General features: G+C 33.2%; 1 protein-coding gene across 6 annotated transcripts in view; it reads left to right on the top strand.

Annotated features, from left to right (window-relative positions):
* Positions 1–17,385, top strand: part of LOC143252973 (nucleolysin TIAR-like) — a 226,893-nt gene that overhangs the window by 197,637 nt on the left and 11,871 nt on the right. For all 6 annotated transcript variants that reach the window (XM_076505988.1, XM_076505954.1, XM_076505968.1 and 3 more), the window contains 3 exons: positions 6,299–6,374; positions 11,327–11,435; positions 16,735–16,830. In XM_076505988.1, coding sequence (XP_076362103.1) covers positions 6,299–6,374; positions 11,327–11,435; positions 16,735–16,830 — 281 coding nt within the window. The remainder of the gene's footprint in view (positions 1–6,298; positions 6,375–11,326; positions 11,436–16,734; positions 16,831–17,385) is intronic.

The following is a 17,385-nucleotide window of genomic DNA, read 5'->3' as shown; positions in this document are numbered from 1 at the left end:
ATGATCTGTGATTTACTGAACCACTGTTCAGTATATACCATTTTGTATATGTTCTTTATATTTTCCATGTGCTTTCATCTGTATAAGATTGATCAAGCTTGCTGTTGCAAGATAATTTTGGAAATCTAGATACTTTTTGAAGGAGTCATCTTGATTCAATTTAAATATGATCTGTATGGAAATAAAACGGGTTTCTGCTAGTTACAAAGTTCCCATCAATAATATTATTCTTTCCTCAAATTTGCCCCAGTCCAACAGAAATCGACGTCATTCTTTTCTGTCTTTATATCAAGCTAGGCAGATCATAGTACAAAGTAATCCACATGTTCAGGAACAATCGGGAGCTGATTTTCAGATTTTATAGCCACGTGCCAAATCAAATAACAACCTTAGCGCCCACCGCTTTCACTTTGATGCTTTGAACTTTCATGAATACGGTTTGTCATTTATATTCAGGGGTGGTTGCATTTCAGCTTCAGTGTGAGACATTGAATGGATTGATCACTAATTGATAACCAAACACACTGGAATACTGACAAAAGTACGTGATCTTTTAGGGTCTGTTATACAGCTTTTATTATTGTGAAAATTATTCTCTTAATTTAATGAAGAAAGAGCTACATTGGTGCTTCTCTGCCACCAATATTAATTTTTAATTATGACTTTCTTTAGAACAACGTTTTGTTGTTTGAATATTCCTGTAACGCTTCTAAACAGGTGTCTTGCTTTTATCACAAAATTCTCATAAGACGTTTTCATGACAAATGATCCCTCAGTAAAAGAAGCAGCATTAGTTATGTATGTACTCAACAGGATTCAAACCTTTCAGTTAATTTTCAGTCAAAATAAAAAACATAAATGCTATTTCTTGTTAATTTTTTTATAAAATGAATTGATTTACAACATAGTAAATCAACAGAAATATTTTATAATGTTATTTCTGATGCTCGTGAAAATATATTTTTCTTTTTCTCTATTGCAATATATTTTTAGTAATATTCATTGATACATGCAAAGTTTTCTAATTTGGCCTCTCGCTAGTACAGCGGAAAGTCTACGGATTTACAACGCTAAAATCAAGGGTCGATTCCCCTCGGTGGGCTCAGCAGATAGCCTGATGTGACTTTGCTATAAGAAAACACACACCCTTTCTAATTTATTTGACAAAACGTCTAATAAAATTTAATTTCAAAAAAGTTTTGTTGAATTTTGGAATTCCATATGTGTGACGTATAAGAAAAAACTAGAGTCAACAATAAGTTATCAATACCACAAAACAAGAAGTTCGAGAAGGTTTGTACAATCCAATAAATACAACTCGGCCACAAATTGATAAGACTTGATACGAGTGAAAATTTTACAAACATTAAACAAATATGGCCTGTAGAAAGTGTACCTCTGGTATCTAAGGACGGCCCGGCATGGCCAAGCATGTTAAGGCGTGCGACTCGTAATCTGAGGGTCGCGGGTTCGCATCCCCGTCGCGCCAAACATGCTCGTCATTTCAGCGGTGAGGGCGTTATAATGTGCGATCAATCCCACTATTCGTTGGTAAAAGAGTAGCCCAAGAGTTGGCGGTGGGTGGTGATGACTAGCTGCCTTCCCTTTAGTCTTACACTGCTAAATTAGGGACCGCTAGCACAGATAGCTCTCGAGTAGCTTTATGCGAAATTCCAAAACAAACAAAGAAACAAGCATCCTAATCTGGGCAGTACTGTCCCCTGTTGGGCGTTTTTGGGACTACCTCACGTGAATCAAGATAAATTCCACAGCAAATCTCGGTTTATTTAGGATCATGTTGCAAGTCTAAGTTTTATCAAGATTTTTCATAATGCTATATCACAATCAAGCCCCACTAATTAATAGAAAAGAAAAACCAGAATTTTTGACATATCTTCACATATTATTAACATGTTAAACAATCGGCTGAGACCTGTTCATCGAATTATCCACCAATACTCTCTTTGTCTAGAACATCTAACCAAATGCAGAAACTTGTATTAAAACGCTAAAAAACCACGAATGAAAATGTCGTAAATGCATTTAAATTTGTGGATACGATAATACATTTGCGTTTTGGAATAAAACTGCTCTGTTTCATAGGTTCTTAAGTTCGTACTTTTCGTTGAAACAATATCTCATCATTTGAAAAACGTATAATAAAAAAACAACGTGATCAAATGTTCATACTTATGTATAGATGTTTGCATTTCACATTTCTAGTTTGTTCATAAAGTGATAAAGACAAGATTTGGTCATTCATAAAGTGTCTCTAACAAAACAGTTTAATATAAATATACTACAACTTAATACATTGAATTATTCTGGATTACTCTGTCTCAATACGTGCACTACACGAAAATATATTGGTAACAACAGAGATGAAGCTGTACTTGTTGCTACTCCGGAAGAGATTAGGACTCCTATGATGATATGACCAGAGCGAAAATTGGCTGTTACTCAATAGACAATGATATTGTAAAAGCTACAAGAAACGTTTTACCTGACTTTGGCTAAAAAAGGCAGTACGACATTGGTTCGCACTGTAAAAAAATGATATTTTAAATCATACTAAAAAAAAGGTAAAATCATTTTGCTTTTATTTAAAGTCTTGTATAAGTTTCCTTGAATGATAAAATTATAAACCACTATACTAGAAAACGTGTTACATAGATTTAGTTAGTTAGTTAGTACCATTAGATTCCATCAAGGAACATGGGGCCGCAACTGCTTGCGGATTCTTCAACAGGTATTTAAGTGAGTAGGTTGTTAGCCCACTGCACCGAGCCGTCCCTAATTTAGTAGTGTGAAGGCAGAGACTAGAGAGAAGACTAGAGGGAAGGCAGCTAGTCATCACCACCCACCGCCAACTCTTGGGCTACTCTTTTACCAACGAATAGTGGGATTGACCGTAACATTATAACGCTCCCACGGCTGGGAGGGCGAGCATGTTTGGCGCGAACCCGCGACCCTCGGATTACGAGTCGTACGCCTTACGCTCTTGGCCATGCCAGGCTACATAGTTTTATTACTTGTCAAATATGTAGCGTTTTCTCTAATAATCAATTTTAATTTAATTAATTAGCAAGGTATTAGTTTTAAGCAGCTGTTTTGACAACAACATTTTGTTTTAAAGCTAAATTGTTAGAAAATTTGTTATACCATTTCTATTGATGCTGGTCTCATATTGTAACAAAAGTTTATTTGCGTATTTGACATGGCTAATAGTTATATACACTTTTTGGGTCGAGAAGTGGAAAATGACTCAACCGGATAACCTTGACGAACACATAGAAGTGAGTACATAAAGTTGGTTGTATGATAGTGCCATCAGTACCATGATTATCATGGCACTTACAGAGCCTATCATTACTGAATTTAATTCTACTAAAGTTAGAACACTATCGAGAACACATAACCAGCAACAAAACACTTGCAAGGTCCATAACTCGTTGCATCAGTTTTGTCAAATAAAATAGAGCCTAAAGGGTAAAACACACTCCACCAGAAACTGGAGTGATCAGAAAAGATTGCATGAGCAAAGTCACCAACCTTTATAGAGAAAACAATACACCAAACTCACTCATTATCAAATGAGGCTAGACTGGATACCAGCTTGTTTCTGTCAGTAATTTGCTCATGTAAGAGAAAGGACTCCAACAGAAATTTATACCTCATCTCAATCACAAACACCAAATTACAGTGTTATTCAGGATTATTAAGTCTGGAACACTTCTGCCACCAAAATCCACTTATTTTCGTAAAACAGACCATTATCTTTCAATAATGCCAACTTCTCTAACAAGTGTGACATCATCTCAGTTAACACCAAGTGCAGTAATGATGACATTTTTATTAATATAATCAGCAGTCATGCATCTCTGTTTAACGTCTACGTAGAATACCATAATGATATTTGAAATACAATGACATCATTCCTCTTTGTACCAGCAGCATGTTCTGACAAATTACAGTTTCTAAACATTGCCATGAACTGACGGTAAAAATAGGAACTCTAGTCACTTAACAGAGGTCACTCACTAGATAAACGTTAAAGGATATTTCATGAGACACTTAAGTCATCAGTTCTTAAATGTATACGTGTAAAATAGATCACACTACCGACAACAAGATGTCAAAATGTAATGATAAGATCCACAGGAACTTTCAAACAACTTATTTGTAAATTTATTAAATTACCTTTTGTGAAGATAAATGAACAATTTTCAGTTCACTACATGCATATGTATTATAATAATGCTTAGTTTCAGTTGATGTAAATATACTTTAGTAGGCGTTTTGTAAAAACCATATTAAAAGCTTATCAAAGGTTTTAAAGAGGTCTAACGTTAGATTTTAGAATAACTTTGTAAGTTTTGTTTTATTTATTCTATTACGTAAGTATAGCAAATGTTAGCTCTAACTAAACTAGAGTATAAAATGTGTACAAGTGTTAACTGATCTCTTTATCGAATATAGGCCGTACTTGATATAGTCTAAAATAAGGTTAGGCTTAAGAAAAGTGGATTTATTAATTTCGGGGCGTGCAGTTAGAATTGATTTGTATTATTCTAGAAATCCTATATTTAAAAATGTATTATTAGAATAAAGATACTCATTTGACCGCAAATATTTTTTCGGGTTTCTGCTTGTATGTGTATAATGTCTTTAAATTTTCTCTGGTGAGAATGACATTCATACCATTTACAAATATTCTGTTTTTAATTTGTGTAAGTCATTGTTATATGCTATAGTGCTTAAATTAAAATGAAAAGTATTTATTTTCTAGTTTTCTAAACAAAAATTGTCACTCCTCTAGACTTAGAATTAAAATAAATATTTCATTTAACTGGTTAAACCTGTAAAACAAAACATAGAAAAAGAATTTTAAAACTTGTGATATATTTTACTGAGTTTGTAGTTTCGTGATACGACTAACGCATGAAAATTGTGAAAACTGGAAGCCTACGAATAATATCTACTTCATAGTATTATGTTTTAGAATAGTTCATGTTTCAAGAGTGTAAGTAATCATATAAAGATGATATCAGTTATGAATAGTACAAGTGTCATGCTGTATATATGATATTAATGGCAACATGTTCCAAAGTTATGTTTGTGAATGTCGAGCATAGGAAAAGCTATATGACCTAATTTAAAATAAAGTTGAGGTTTATGGAATTTATACTTCTAGAAAACGTTGTGTGTATGGAGGTGCTATTTTTTAATGCATTTCAACGCTATGTTTTATAAAGCACTTGGGTTTTACTGTACCTTGAAAGTACAAGCAAATGGAGAAAAATTATGGAAGCCACAACACTATATTCATGTCACTTGGGGAAGTGCACTGTTTTGTCAGTATAAGACTCAGTATTGTTGGTGATTTGTATTAATACTGTATCTTATAGTCCGATTAAACCTGAATGTTGTGAGACGTTTATATGATAATACAAATGTCAAAGTTGCATGCACTTATGTTGAATGTTATAATATATAAAGGGGTTTATAGAGCTCTTGCAGGAGGAATGGTTGTAGTATTAGCCAAAATTGTCTCATTTGTGCTGAAATAAAGCTCAGATGATACGAAGTGAGTGTGCCTAAAATGCATTAATGAATAAAAGGTTGATTCTTTCAGTGTCATATTTGTATTACGTAAGAAACACTTCAGCTCAGCACAGATTTTTAATAAAATAAATAGTGTGTAGTTTAGAAGGAAAACAAACACTGAAACATGGTATCACATGCAGAAAAGACAAGTAGAGTAGAAATTGTGAAAACAGTAAGTCAGGTAATTGTGATTACGTAAAACAAATACCTTTTACGATTGTTTTGGCCCGGCATGGCCAGGGCGCTCGTCTAGTAATCTGAGGGTCGCGGGTTCGAGTCCCTGTAACACCAAATATGCTCGGCCTTTCAGCACTTGGGATGTTATAACGTGACAGTTAATCCCTCTATTCGTTGGTTAAAAAGTAGCTCAAGAGTTAGCGATGGTTGGTGATGACTAGCTGCTTTCCCTCTAGTCTTACACTGCTAAATTTGGAACGGCTAATAACAAATAAACAAAAGTCGACCTACGCTATCGAGTTCTGGTATTGAATTAATAGCCTCTGGACAGTGATTTGTGGGAAACAAAAGATAGATCTGAAAGGTTATGTTTTAAAAACCTATGAGATAAAATTAAAAATTGACAAAGTAAGAGTTGTATATCAAAGAATACATCTACATTTTGCGTATTTTTTTTTCACAATTATTAAGCTATATAACTGATCTCTTACAGTTTTTTTTTATTTATTTACAGAGATTGCCGAGTCGTCAGAGATCCCCAGACTCTCAAATCCAAAGGTTACGGCTTTGTTTCGTTCGTTAAAAAAACGGTAGGCGAAGAGTATTTTCAATGCCATCTATTTTTTCTTAACCCCAGTACAGATTTACAAGTTCATAAATTAATATAGAACAATATTATGAACTTTGATTGTGCGTTTGCTTTTTGAAGTACACAAAAGTTGTAAACAGTATATTCAGAAACAATTGGTATTCGTGTGATGTTGTGTAAAACTTGAATCATTATTTTCATTATTCATAGACATTCGTTTTTAAACCATAAAAAGAAACTGTCTCTAAAAGATGAAATAGTCTGAATGCCAATAGCATGGTTTAGAATAGGCCGATTTTGATTTACAAGATGTAGGCTCCTACTAATCGCAGCGGTAATGTGACGTAATCCATTTGATTCTGTTAACTCCACGACTCGAGTTAGTCAAGTAATAACAATTCATCCTTCATTCCTATACAATCATGACGCAGTCGAATGATGGTGACTTCCTTGTTGAATGCTGTTAGAAAGGTCCAGTCATCTGATTTCAAGACTCAGTGTGAGAAGAAAAAGACCGTGATCCCCATTATTATTTTCATCGAAATTGTTTCCTATGGTGAATACAAAAATTTTAAACCATATGTTTAGCTACTTTCAATTTATTTTGCTCAGAAACTAATTCGCTAGTTTCTGCACTTGCTACATTTTTGATATCGTCTTTAAATACGAACTCTACATTCATGTTAAGTTGAAACTTTTTTTTAAAATATAATTTGCTATTAGTGGCCACTTTTAAATTATTTTATTCTGAGAGGAGACATTATCAACAAAGCTATCTCTACTAATACTTAAGGAGCGCTTTCTCAACCTATGGCTTCTACTTTCTTGGACCTGTTTGCACTAGAATAATCAAATTCACCAAAGTTATTTATTTTTAATAGTAGTTTTTAGGAATACGTGTCACCGCTTTCGTCTATTCCATGCACAATTCTTTATTGTCTTTTAAAATTAAATTTTCCAGAAGTGTACTTTATGAATACTCTTCCTTTGTGCATGGTTAGTTTCCTAAAGCCAAGTAACTGAACAAACAGTCGCAGAGATATATGTCATACTTCTAGTAGTGGTGAATACGAAGAGTGGAAAGTGTTCATTACTTAGTCGTGAATATAATATCTAAGTCAAATTATCCAATCATATGAAAGATATCCAACTCCTCTCTATGTTTTATGAACATCGAAAATTGCTCTTCAAAAGCATCAGTGGGAATATGACAGAATAAGGTTAATTATTGTTTCGTGCATTTCTGAAGAACGACAAATCCTGAGAAACCAGTAATCGACAAATGCTTAGATCTTATCAAAAGCTGTTTAACGTCATCGTATTTGGTGCGGTGAAAGTGGATAAATAACCTCAGTGACAAGGCTTTCCTCGAAATGCGACAGAACAAAGTAGCGATTAATGGAGTTTCATTGTCAGTATTTGACGAGGGAAAGAAACAAAAAAAAAACAATGCGTTTGACGTCTTTAAATGCAGCTCTGATATATATATATATATATGAAGGAATGTGAAATATTTACACATTCCTAGCATTTCAAGGCTTGTATTCTTAATACTTCTGTCAGCCACGTGTCATTTTGTTGTTTATAAACTGTTTATAATAACTTGTTGCAGCAAAACATATTTTATGTTCTTGTCCTTAAAAGATGCTGTATTAGTTACGACGTTACTGTAAAGAAACATTTAATTATGTTTCTTTTTTTCTTGAATACTGTTTTACTGCACTAAAACGAATATCAATATGTTCTAGGGTCTAGTTACTATGGTTGTAAAATGAAAGTATAAATTAGATACACGTCTTGATCAAATAAAATATGGATATAAATGTATATTCTATAACATATAAAAATGTATTCTCTGTTTCCAAGCACACCAGTCAAGGAAGCGGTTATGCATTCACAGTCACAGCTTTGTTTTTAATACATAAGGTGCTTATCAAAGTAAACATATTCGACTTCTTGTATCAAACATGAGTTATAACCAAAGCTATCTCAGATTTGTTGTTATGGTTAGTAGTTTATATAGCCACTTAAGTCCAATTATTAATAACTATTAACTAGCCCTTATCCTATGTTTCGATGCTAACCTGATTGAAAACATTCCAAACTAATGAATAGAATACTAGCTTTTCCATCAAGAATATCTAGAATCGAGTTCACAACTACAGAACCAGTCCTTCTCAAGACTTCCCTGAAGACAATAGCAGATTAGCAGTTGATATGTATGGTTAATATCTAACAGTAATGATAAAGGTACATAATTAATAAGTAGGCTTAAATTACTGTACAGGTTACTTAAATATCTGAAAGCATTTGACTAACAAAGCTCTACATATAAAAAGTGACCGAAAAAACCTGGCTATTATCGCATCTTAGATAAAAAAAAACTGGATGCTCCTATTTCGTGGATTATGCCCTGCAAATTAAAATAAACTTTTTCTTACGATTGAAAAATAAATAAAAACGTTAAACCAATGAAATGATTCAGTTGGAGGATTTTAGAACCAATGAGTCATCGTTTTTGAGACTATGTTAACATCATTGTCTTCACGTGAAAAATCAAAGACGTAGTCAGAGTCAATGCGGAGGAGATCAATTTCGGAAAGTACATTAACATAAGCAAGAATATTCGAGTAAAGGGCAAAGAGGACCGGAAGTGGTCTATGATATATGGCTAAAAAAAAAAGATGATAGTTACGTTGGATTTGTCAGGGAAGAAATCAACATAATGAACTTGAAGTCAAACTAACTTTAGTGGTCTTGGAATGAAGTTAATCACAGTTCTAACTGGAGAAATGGAAGTTGAACATGATTTATCAACCTCTTACAGCAGTAGTGAGACGAGAGAAATCGGTACGTTTCTTTGATTTAAAGGCATTTTATCAGAACCAGTCATTCTACCATTATCCTAAAAAGTTATTCACAAAAGGCTATGAAGATGCAATACAGAGTCAAGTAAAGAAAATAAATTATCAGTAAGAAATAGATTGATATCAACATTGCACAAGAAAGCTCTGAGCACACTCTCAAACCTGGAAAAGTGATTGTAGGTCAGCTTGTGAAGAAATTGACAGAAAAGAATCAAATGGTTGGTGTTTTTGAAAGAAGTAAATAACAGGAATAATAAGGTTGAGAATGAACACCAGGTTAAGATCAAGTTAAATATAACTGGAGAACTGTTGTGTAAAAAAAGAAACTGCGTAAATAATGGGATTCAGAAAATAGTACTGAAAAGAATTGTTATATACGATTATTGATCAAGAAAAGCAAACAATGAAAGTTAAAAAATGGAAAATATTCATTGAAAGTGGCTACAAATATTTGTGTGTTTTCTTAGAGCAGCTCCACAGGAGGCTGTCGTTAAGTCTACCGAAAGATATCGAACCCCTCATTTTAGAGGTGTAAATCCGTAGACTTACCGCTGTACCGGGGGACGGCTATAAATGCGCGATCAAAAAAAATATCTGATCTGTGTAAAGACTGAAATAGTAACCCATTCGGAGTCTTCGAATTTAGTCAAAGTTTTTCATCTTGGCACTGTGGACTTTCCCAGTTTGTTATGAATACGCCTCGCCATTCCCTCCTTCCAGCCAACTAAAATATATATTGTTTCATTCTTACAATTTCGTATTAATTAAAATTTTCTGTTCACAACCCTAAAATCCCTCTAGTAGCCGCGTCAAAAAGACACAACCAAAATTTACCTCTTCTTAATATATTTAAAAAAAGAAAAGTTACGCAGATCTCTGTTTGACAGTTATGTAACAGCTTGCTCATCAATCCTGTAACGGAATAATTTTATTATCTTAACATAAGAATCGATAAGTTTAAAATAATTCGGTATTAATACGTATTGACTACTAAATGCCAATAACATTATGTACACGAAATAAAACCTTTTATCTAATATTGAATATTGCATTAAACCTTCAACTTTGACTAGGCAGTGTAGAAACACCAGTTAATTAGTTATATAAATTCATCCTCTTCGTAATTAAGAGAACAGCTAATCGCCTAACAAGAAAATAATTTCTAGCTTACTATATAAAACTATAACTTAGTCAAGCAGTCTCATTTTGAAGTGTCTCTTTACACTTATTGATCCCACGTTTAGGTTTAAATACAATAATTAATCACATTATCTATTTTGAATATTAATAATTATATTATTATTGCTCTACCAAATTTCCCATTAACATTCGCAATTAGTATAAATGTCTATGTTACTTATATGTTTCTACATTATAAAATAACACTGTACAATAAATTTCAATAGCCAAATCTTATGCTATCGATATGCATATTTACTTAATCATGTAACTAAGTTAGTGTTGTCATCACAGAGCGATACACTTCTAACTTTGTAATCTTCTCTACTTAGAGTTGACGAGAAATTAATTCTCTAAGAGTGATAAATTCCTCAGAAAACAAAGTTTAAGTCTGTAGAACACACAAGTTACAAATTAACGAAAACAAAAAGATAACAATTAATATCTGAATTAAAAAGTCTTGACATCAACAGCCTAGTTTCATCCATCTATCTACGCTAAGAAAAGGGAAAGTAACCAGAATGAGAAAAACAAATTTTAAATATTTTGCTTCTAAACGAACAACATTTTATTATGAATAGCTGAATATCTCAATGTGTATAGTGCTTTAGGAAATTCTCGTTTTTATCTTGACAACAAAAGTGAAATATTGTTCGCGCGAATAAAGCAAGATGGAAGTATTAGCACTTTTAAAGGACAAAATGACTTTCTAATGTATCTCACGTACCAAACCTGTACAATATATCTTCATTAACTCTATGGTATGTCTGCTGTTTGACCTTTGGTATTTGAGAGAGAAACATCTTACGAAGTGCTTCTCGAATTTCGAAAAGTAAATGACACGTCTAGTTTTTCTGACTATTCTATTTTCATGACCTGTTACATATTTTAATGTGTTTCTCATCAGGATGCTGAAGCTGCTATTAGCCAGATGAATGGTCAATGGTTGGGAACCAGAGCTATACGCACAAACTGGGCTACCCGCAAGGTATCGGCTAATCGAAGCCAGGGTGATGGTAGGTTGCTGTGTTTTTGTTCTTCACTTTTGTTTTTAAAACAAATTGAGACCTTACTGTGCGCTATCTCTCAGTGCTCTGGTTTTAGTACTTTACTGGCTTTTGTAGAGTATTTAGTGAAATCGCTAGTTCGAATTTTATGCCCTGAAAAGAATGTTTTAATATTATTCAGAACATTAATTGTAATTTTTTGTCGTTTTGTGTAACAGTGTACGGATTATTTGATAAACATAGTAATAAATAAGAAGTACTCATAGTGCCCATGTACCTTCGTTATTCAATATAACAGGTTTTATAATGATAACGTGTCAGAGAGTTTCATAAGCTGGTAAGCTACGTCAGCGATATGATAGAGTAAACTCTTTATAATGAGAAACAACGACGTATTTTTCATCAGCACCTAAATTGTTTTCGCTGTTTTATTGTTTTTAATATAATGTTATTTAACTTTGTTTCGTTCTGTTACATTCAGAATTAGACTTAGTTATTCTCTGTTACTCCCGAGATTGGTTTTAAATTTGTAATTGTTTATTTATAAGTATTTTTTATTTTAAAATACAGGTTTTATTTTTGAGTCGCCTATTATTTTCTTTAACTCATAGTTTTCAAAACCACATAAATTTTCCAGTTACAAACAACAGTTTTTGAATATATACAATAGTTACACCTTTTAATATCACAGTAGATTGCAAATGAGAATGCACGTGGCTTTTTTGTTATTGTGCCTCACACCATAATTTCATATCTCCATAGAATATCAGATTTTTACTTTTTCTTTGTTGTGTATTTTCTTTTAGCAAAGCCACATTGGGCTATCTGCTGAGCCCACCAAGGGGAAACGAACCCCTGATTTTAGCGTTGTAAATCCGTAGACTTACCGCTGTACTAGCGGGTAGCTTTCTTTGTTATGCCTCACGTCATAGTTTCATGTCTCCACAACAAGTCATATTTTTAATTTTTTCTTTTCTGTGCGTCACACTCATGTCAGATTTTTACTTTATAGATCCTTATTTACTTTCTATGTTCTTCGTAGCAACGTTGAAAGCCTACTATTACTGGTAATGTTTTCCTATCCCTCAACTCGATGTTCTATCCCACCTCTCACCTCTTCCCTCTGTTGTTTCGTTTTTCTGGACTTTCACTGTTTCATAGGCTTAACATCTTCATATAACCCTTAGTGGTATATTTTTTTCGAAGCTGATCTCTGCTTCCAGATTAATAAGTGTGTTTTGATTACTGCTTCCTGTCTTCTCTATCCAATCCAACGAGACTACTGTTTATATCTTAGCCCATCTTCAGCTTTACCTCTCCTCCCCTATTGTTAGGAGGACGTACAGCTTTTCTTGAATTTTCTCAGTTTTGCAAGTGTAAAAACTCTTCTGAGTGTGCTTCTTTATAGCTTAATCACAGGTCTTTATCCTCTGTTTCCAGGGAAACATTTTTTTTTCTCTATAAGATACAGCCAAATCGGTATCTATGTTTAGTAGTTTATTCTTCAAAATTCAGCTCTCTATATATTCTTTACTTTAAATCAATTATTTATCATCCTATATTAAATTGTCTATGTGAGAGTATATAGCGTTTCATTTTTAGTGTTCTTTTTTAAACGTAAAATAAATATCTGTGTTTTATTGGTATACATGTTATTTCATCTCTTCAGCTAGCCTCATGCATTATACACTTCATTCTCGACAACTAGATCTTCGATATACGATAATTTGCAGATATACAGTAGTTATACGTAGATAAAGCACTCTTAGTCAAGAATACACCCGAAATAAAATATTAAAAATAAATTTTATTCGTCTGATACAAGATAACAAGGTGAAAAAGTAACCAAGCAAGTATTGTCTAAACATTGCTGTACTCAAGTGTGAGGCATAAAGAATTTTAAGAAGTGCTCATTGTCAAGAAAGACCCTATCCAGTATTCCTCATTCATCTCTGTGTATGTGTTTGTGAAAAAAACAGAAATGTTAGGGGCACGAAAAAATCTGCAATCGTCTTAAACCAGCAGTTGGTGTTTGTAAAACAACTTCCATTATACCAACTGTTCAAATTAATAAGAACTTTATGTTAGGATAGAAAAGCTCCAGAATTCTAACTCACTGTGATGTAAGCAAGAGTATGACAACAGCACAAGTTTTATATCAGTAGATTTAAATATTGGAAGAACGTCTGTAAGACTTGCATATTATTTGAAAAGGAGATAACCTGGAAGTTACTTTTCTAATGATATAATCTATCAAAAAATTAACATGTCCGTACTGAATGGGTGGTGCTGCACATGTAAGTTTTAAGAGATTTGATTCAAATTAGAATATTTAGGAAGGTCAGGTTGTTCTTCTAGGTACCACAAGACCTGTACTCAAATCTCTGCACTTGATAGTAGAAAAATAGACATCATTATTCACGTTACAAATACGTGTGTTCATTGCACTCAAAACTGTCAACTATCCTCATGGAGAAGACTCAAGCGTAGATTTGAAATACTATTATAAGAGAATTAGAGCAATTCAAGCGCCGTGGTTTAAAACCCTAACTGTGAATACATGTGCGTGGGTGGAGACTTCCTGTGGCTATTATTAAAGCAAATACACCTAAGTTCGAGGTGGTTCGCGTCTCGAAAGGTTGGGATATAGGGAAACCTTATCGTTTATAAGCACCGCTAGACTTCTACTATTAAATAAGTTGTTATTGTGTTGTTGAATTTCGCATGAATTACTAATAATTTTGAAGCAATAAACTAGAAATAATGCAGCTATTCAAAAGCATATACCACGAACTTGTGGGCTACTCTAATCGAATAGTAGGATTTAACAGTCACTGATGTTATAACGCACCGAATGCTTCAAAGTACGGAGCTCAAATTTTATTTTTTGTATGGTAACAAGGCGCGAACCAAGAACCATAATTCTAACCACTGGAAAGCGTTCAACCTCCACTGAACAAGAGCTCGCATAGCTTATCCTCACAGGATACGGTCAGAGAATGTTTATTTGTTTTTGAATTTCGCGCAAAGCTACACCAAGGCTAAGTGTGCTAACAATCCCTAATTTAGCAGTCTAAGACTAGAGGGAAGGCAGCTAGTCACCACTATAGGCTACTCTTTTACCAACGAATAGTGGGATTGACCGTAACATTATAATCTCCCCATGGCTGAAAGGGTGAGCATGTTCAGTGTTACGGGGATTTTCTAATTACATAGCCATGCGTTGCCTGGGGCAGAAAAAGACGAAACTAGACATTTTCGATTTATTCAAAATATGAAGTAAATCTTCACTCAAAGGAAACATCATTATACTATGTAAAAATAATCTTATTTTGACTCACAGCAGTATTATTACAAATCCAGGTTGAGCAGGTTTGGTAAGATTGTTTGACAACATATGATATACGGTGCATGAATGTCCGATTACAACTCATATATCATATGTAAGTACCAACAGGATTATATATGTATAATAAAAGCTTTCCACGTGACGATAGTTTAGAGCAGGTGGCAGCAAAATAGGTAAATAAATTTAATGACAGAATACCTGGTGATAAACTTTGTCTCTTTGCATCATGATGCTGAATTACTGTAAGCAAACATTAGCTTAAGAAGCGTTAGCTTTACGTTAGGAGAATGCTAAAACTTTTGAAGTAAGGACATATCGCGGTATAAAGAGTGGGATTACTAGTCTAAAAAAACTGCTCTTTAGGAAGGTGTTCATATAGACTGGGAGGGTATGCACCTCAGTCCCATAAGCCTATCATAAATGTATCATGTGTAAGAAAAGTTCTCTTTTATCATTCACTACTGTGAAATTCTTTACTCAGAATTACTAATTTACAGGCTTCTACTAAATATCCACATACAACCAAGGATCGGATATTCAGCTGCTAAGAATGAAATAAAACGTTTGTTATGCCTCTGAAGAGACTAAGCATGACATAAGACACAAATTTTATTTTATATCTATCATAGAACCAAAAAGATGAAACAAATTAGGCGTTATGCCAAATGAATTTAAAGTGAAACAAATAATTAATTTAAAGCAAGTAAACAGAACTAACATAAATTAATTTACTGTTCGAATGTTGAAATAATAAAGTGTTAAGAGGTACACACTGGACAGGATAAGATGGGACGGAAAAAGTTACCATAGAATAAAAGCTATAGAATTATGGAATTACAAGAAAATATTTTCTGTCCTAACGGCAGAAGAGGGGTAATGCTTAAGAGGAGATAATTTTCTTCTTTCTTTTGCAAAGTTGGAAAAACTTTACCGTCAGTTCTTATCAAACGACACTAGCACCAAGGATATTGGTGTTGAGGGTTGAGAGTGAAAGCTCCAACCTCACTTTTGTAGCAGTGAGGGAGAGAGGGGTATATTTTGTTTTAGTAGTTTGTTGTGTTCCAAGTCTTCTTGTAAGACTGAAGTGGTATATTGATGGAGACAGTAGTTTACACAAGTTACTTTGTTTTAACCTTTGTATATCGAGTATTTTAGAGAAGAATGAAATATAACATACTCTGTCTAGAAGTAAACAAACATTCATTACGCTTTTTGCACTGTTGTTGTTTGCTGTTCTCATTTTTGTGCTAGTTTTATGAAACTTCAAGCAAATACTCAATCACCGTTATTCGAAACTCTTGTTTATCAGTGAGCTAAAATATTTACTTGAGAAGTGTCAATCTGTTGTACTATTTTATAGAAGTTTAATTTAACTGTTTAACTGTTTCTGTTTAAGTGATATACGTACTTACATTCAAATAAACATTCACCCTATTTATTATTCATCTAAGTTGGCGTTTCAAATAAAAGATCAAAATCAGTCATTTTGTATTGTAGAAAAAAACAGTTAAAAAACATGATCATCACCGAATTGTTACTGATCTGTAAGTTTAACATTAACCAATTAAATAATTGTTTGGCTTCTTTTAAACGTTCAAGTATATTAATATTTTGTAGTATAAACCAAGGTTTGTTTCCAGTTAAGCAAAAGCTCAAACTTGCTTAGTTTCCACACTCTTCTTGGAAAACAAATGTTTTTTTCTCTGTTTTATAGAACAAACAATCTGAAGGTTTCAAAATATACTACGGTATTTCGTGTGAAAGAATATTGAAATACACAACAATGTAGTTAATCGTTTAACAACTGTCTAATTATCATTGGATATTTTTCTAAATCCTCAGAAAATAATAATATATTTTAAGTACCGTCTTATAGCAAATGTAGTTGAGGATAATTTTTTTCAGAAATAAGAAACTTATATGGTGATTGTTGTTATTCTATCTGTACAAACTCGCCAGGTAATTCTCAATCCATTACATTTGATGAAGTCTACAACCAGTCAAGTCCAACAAACTGTACAGTATATTGTGGAGGCATAAGCCAAGGACTCTCAGGTGTGTTGAAATCGTTCTTTTTTATATAAGATCTATGCTTCATGTCTTACTTCACAAACTGTTTTACCCTAGTAATTAGCCTAGGTAAATAAAATAGATAAATACTAAATTTAGAACTTGTAATTCAATAAGAGAAAATGATTTATAATTTTTGGAGCCTCAGATGTTACTTTTAACTCATAACCTTTACCAAGGTTATCATAGTGCATTGTAATTTGAAGATTTCTTACAAAATACGTATCATCTTTTATTGGATTTGGTGTGGTGTAGGAGTATACCATAGGTTTATTTTTCTATGTATTATTATTATTATGGATTCTAAATTTATACTTTGCTTTGTTTTTTACAAAACAAAAAGTAAAAAAAAAAACGATAACTTTATCTGGTTTCAGGTTACCTTTTCTCACTTGTAATTTCCAAAACTAGTAATACCTCTTAACACCCATGAAGAACATTGCTTACAGCGACTTTGTTTAAGAAAATCGATAACAGCGCATGGTTGCACAGCCTATACTTACAGGTTACGGCCCCACCCGTTGTTCAAGTACAAAGACT

Source organism: Tachypleus tridentatus, chromosome 1 (assembly GCF_004210375.1).
Source record: "Tachypleus tridentatus isolate NWPU-2018 chromosome 1, ASM421037v1, whole genome shotgun sequence".
Classification (NCBI taxonomy): Eukaryota; Metazoa; Arthropoda; class Merostomata; order Xiphosura; family Limulidae; genus Tachypleus; species Tachypleus tridentatus.
This window is presented reverse-complemented; position numbering and strand designations above follow the sequence as displayed.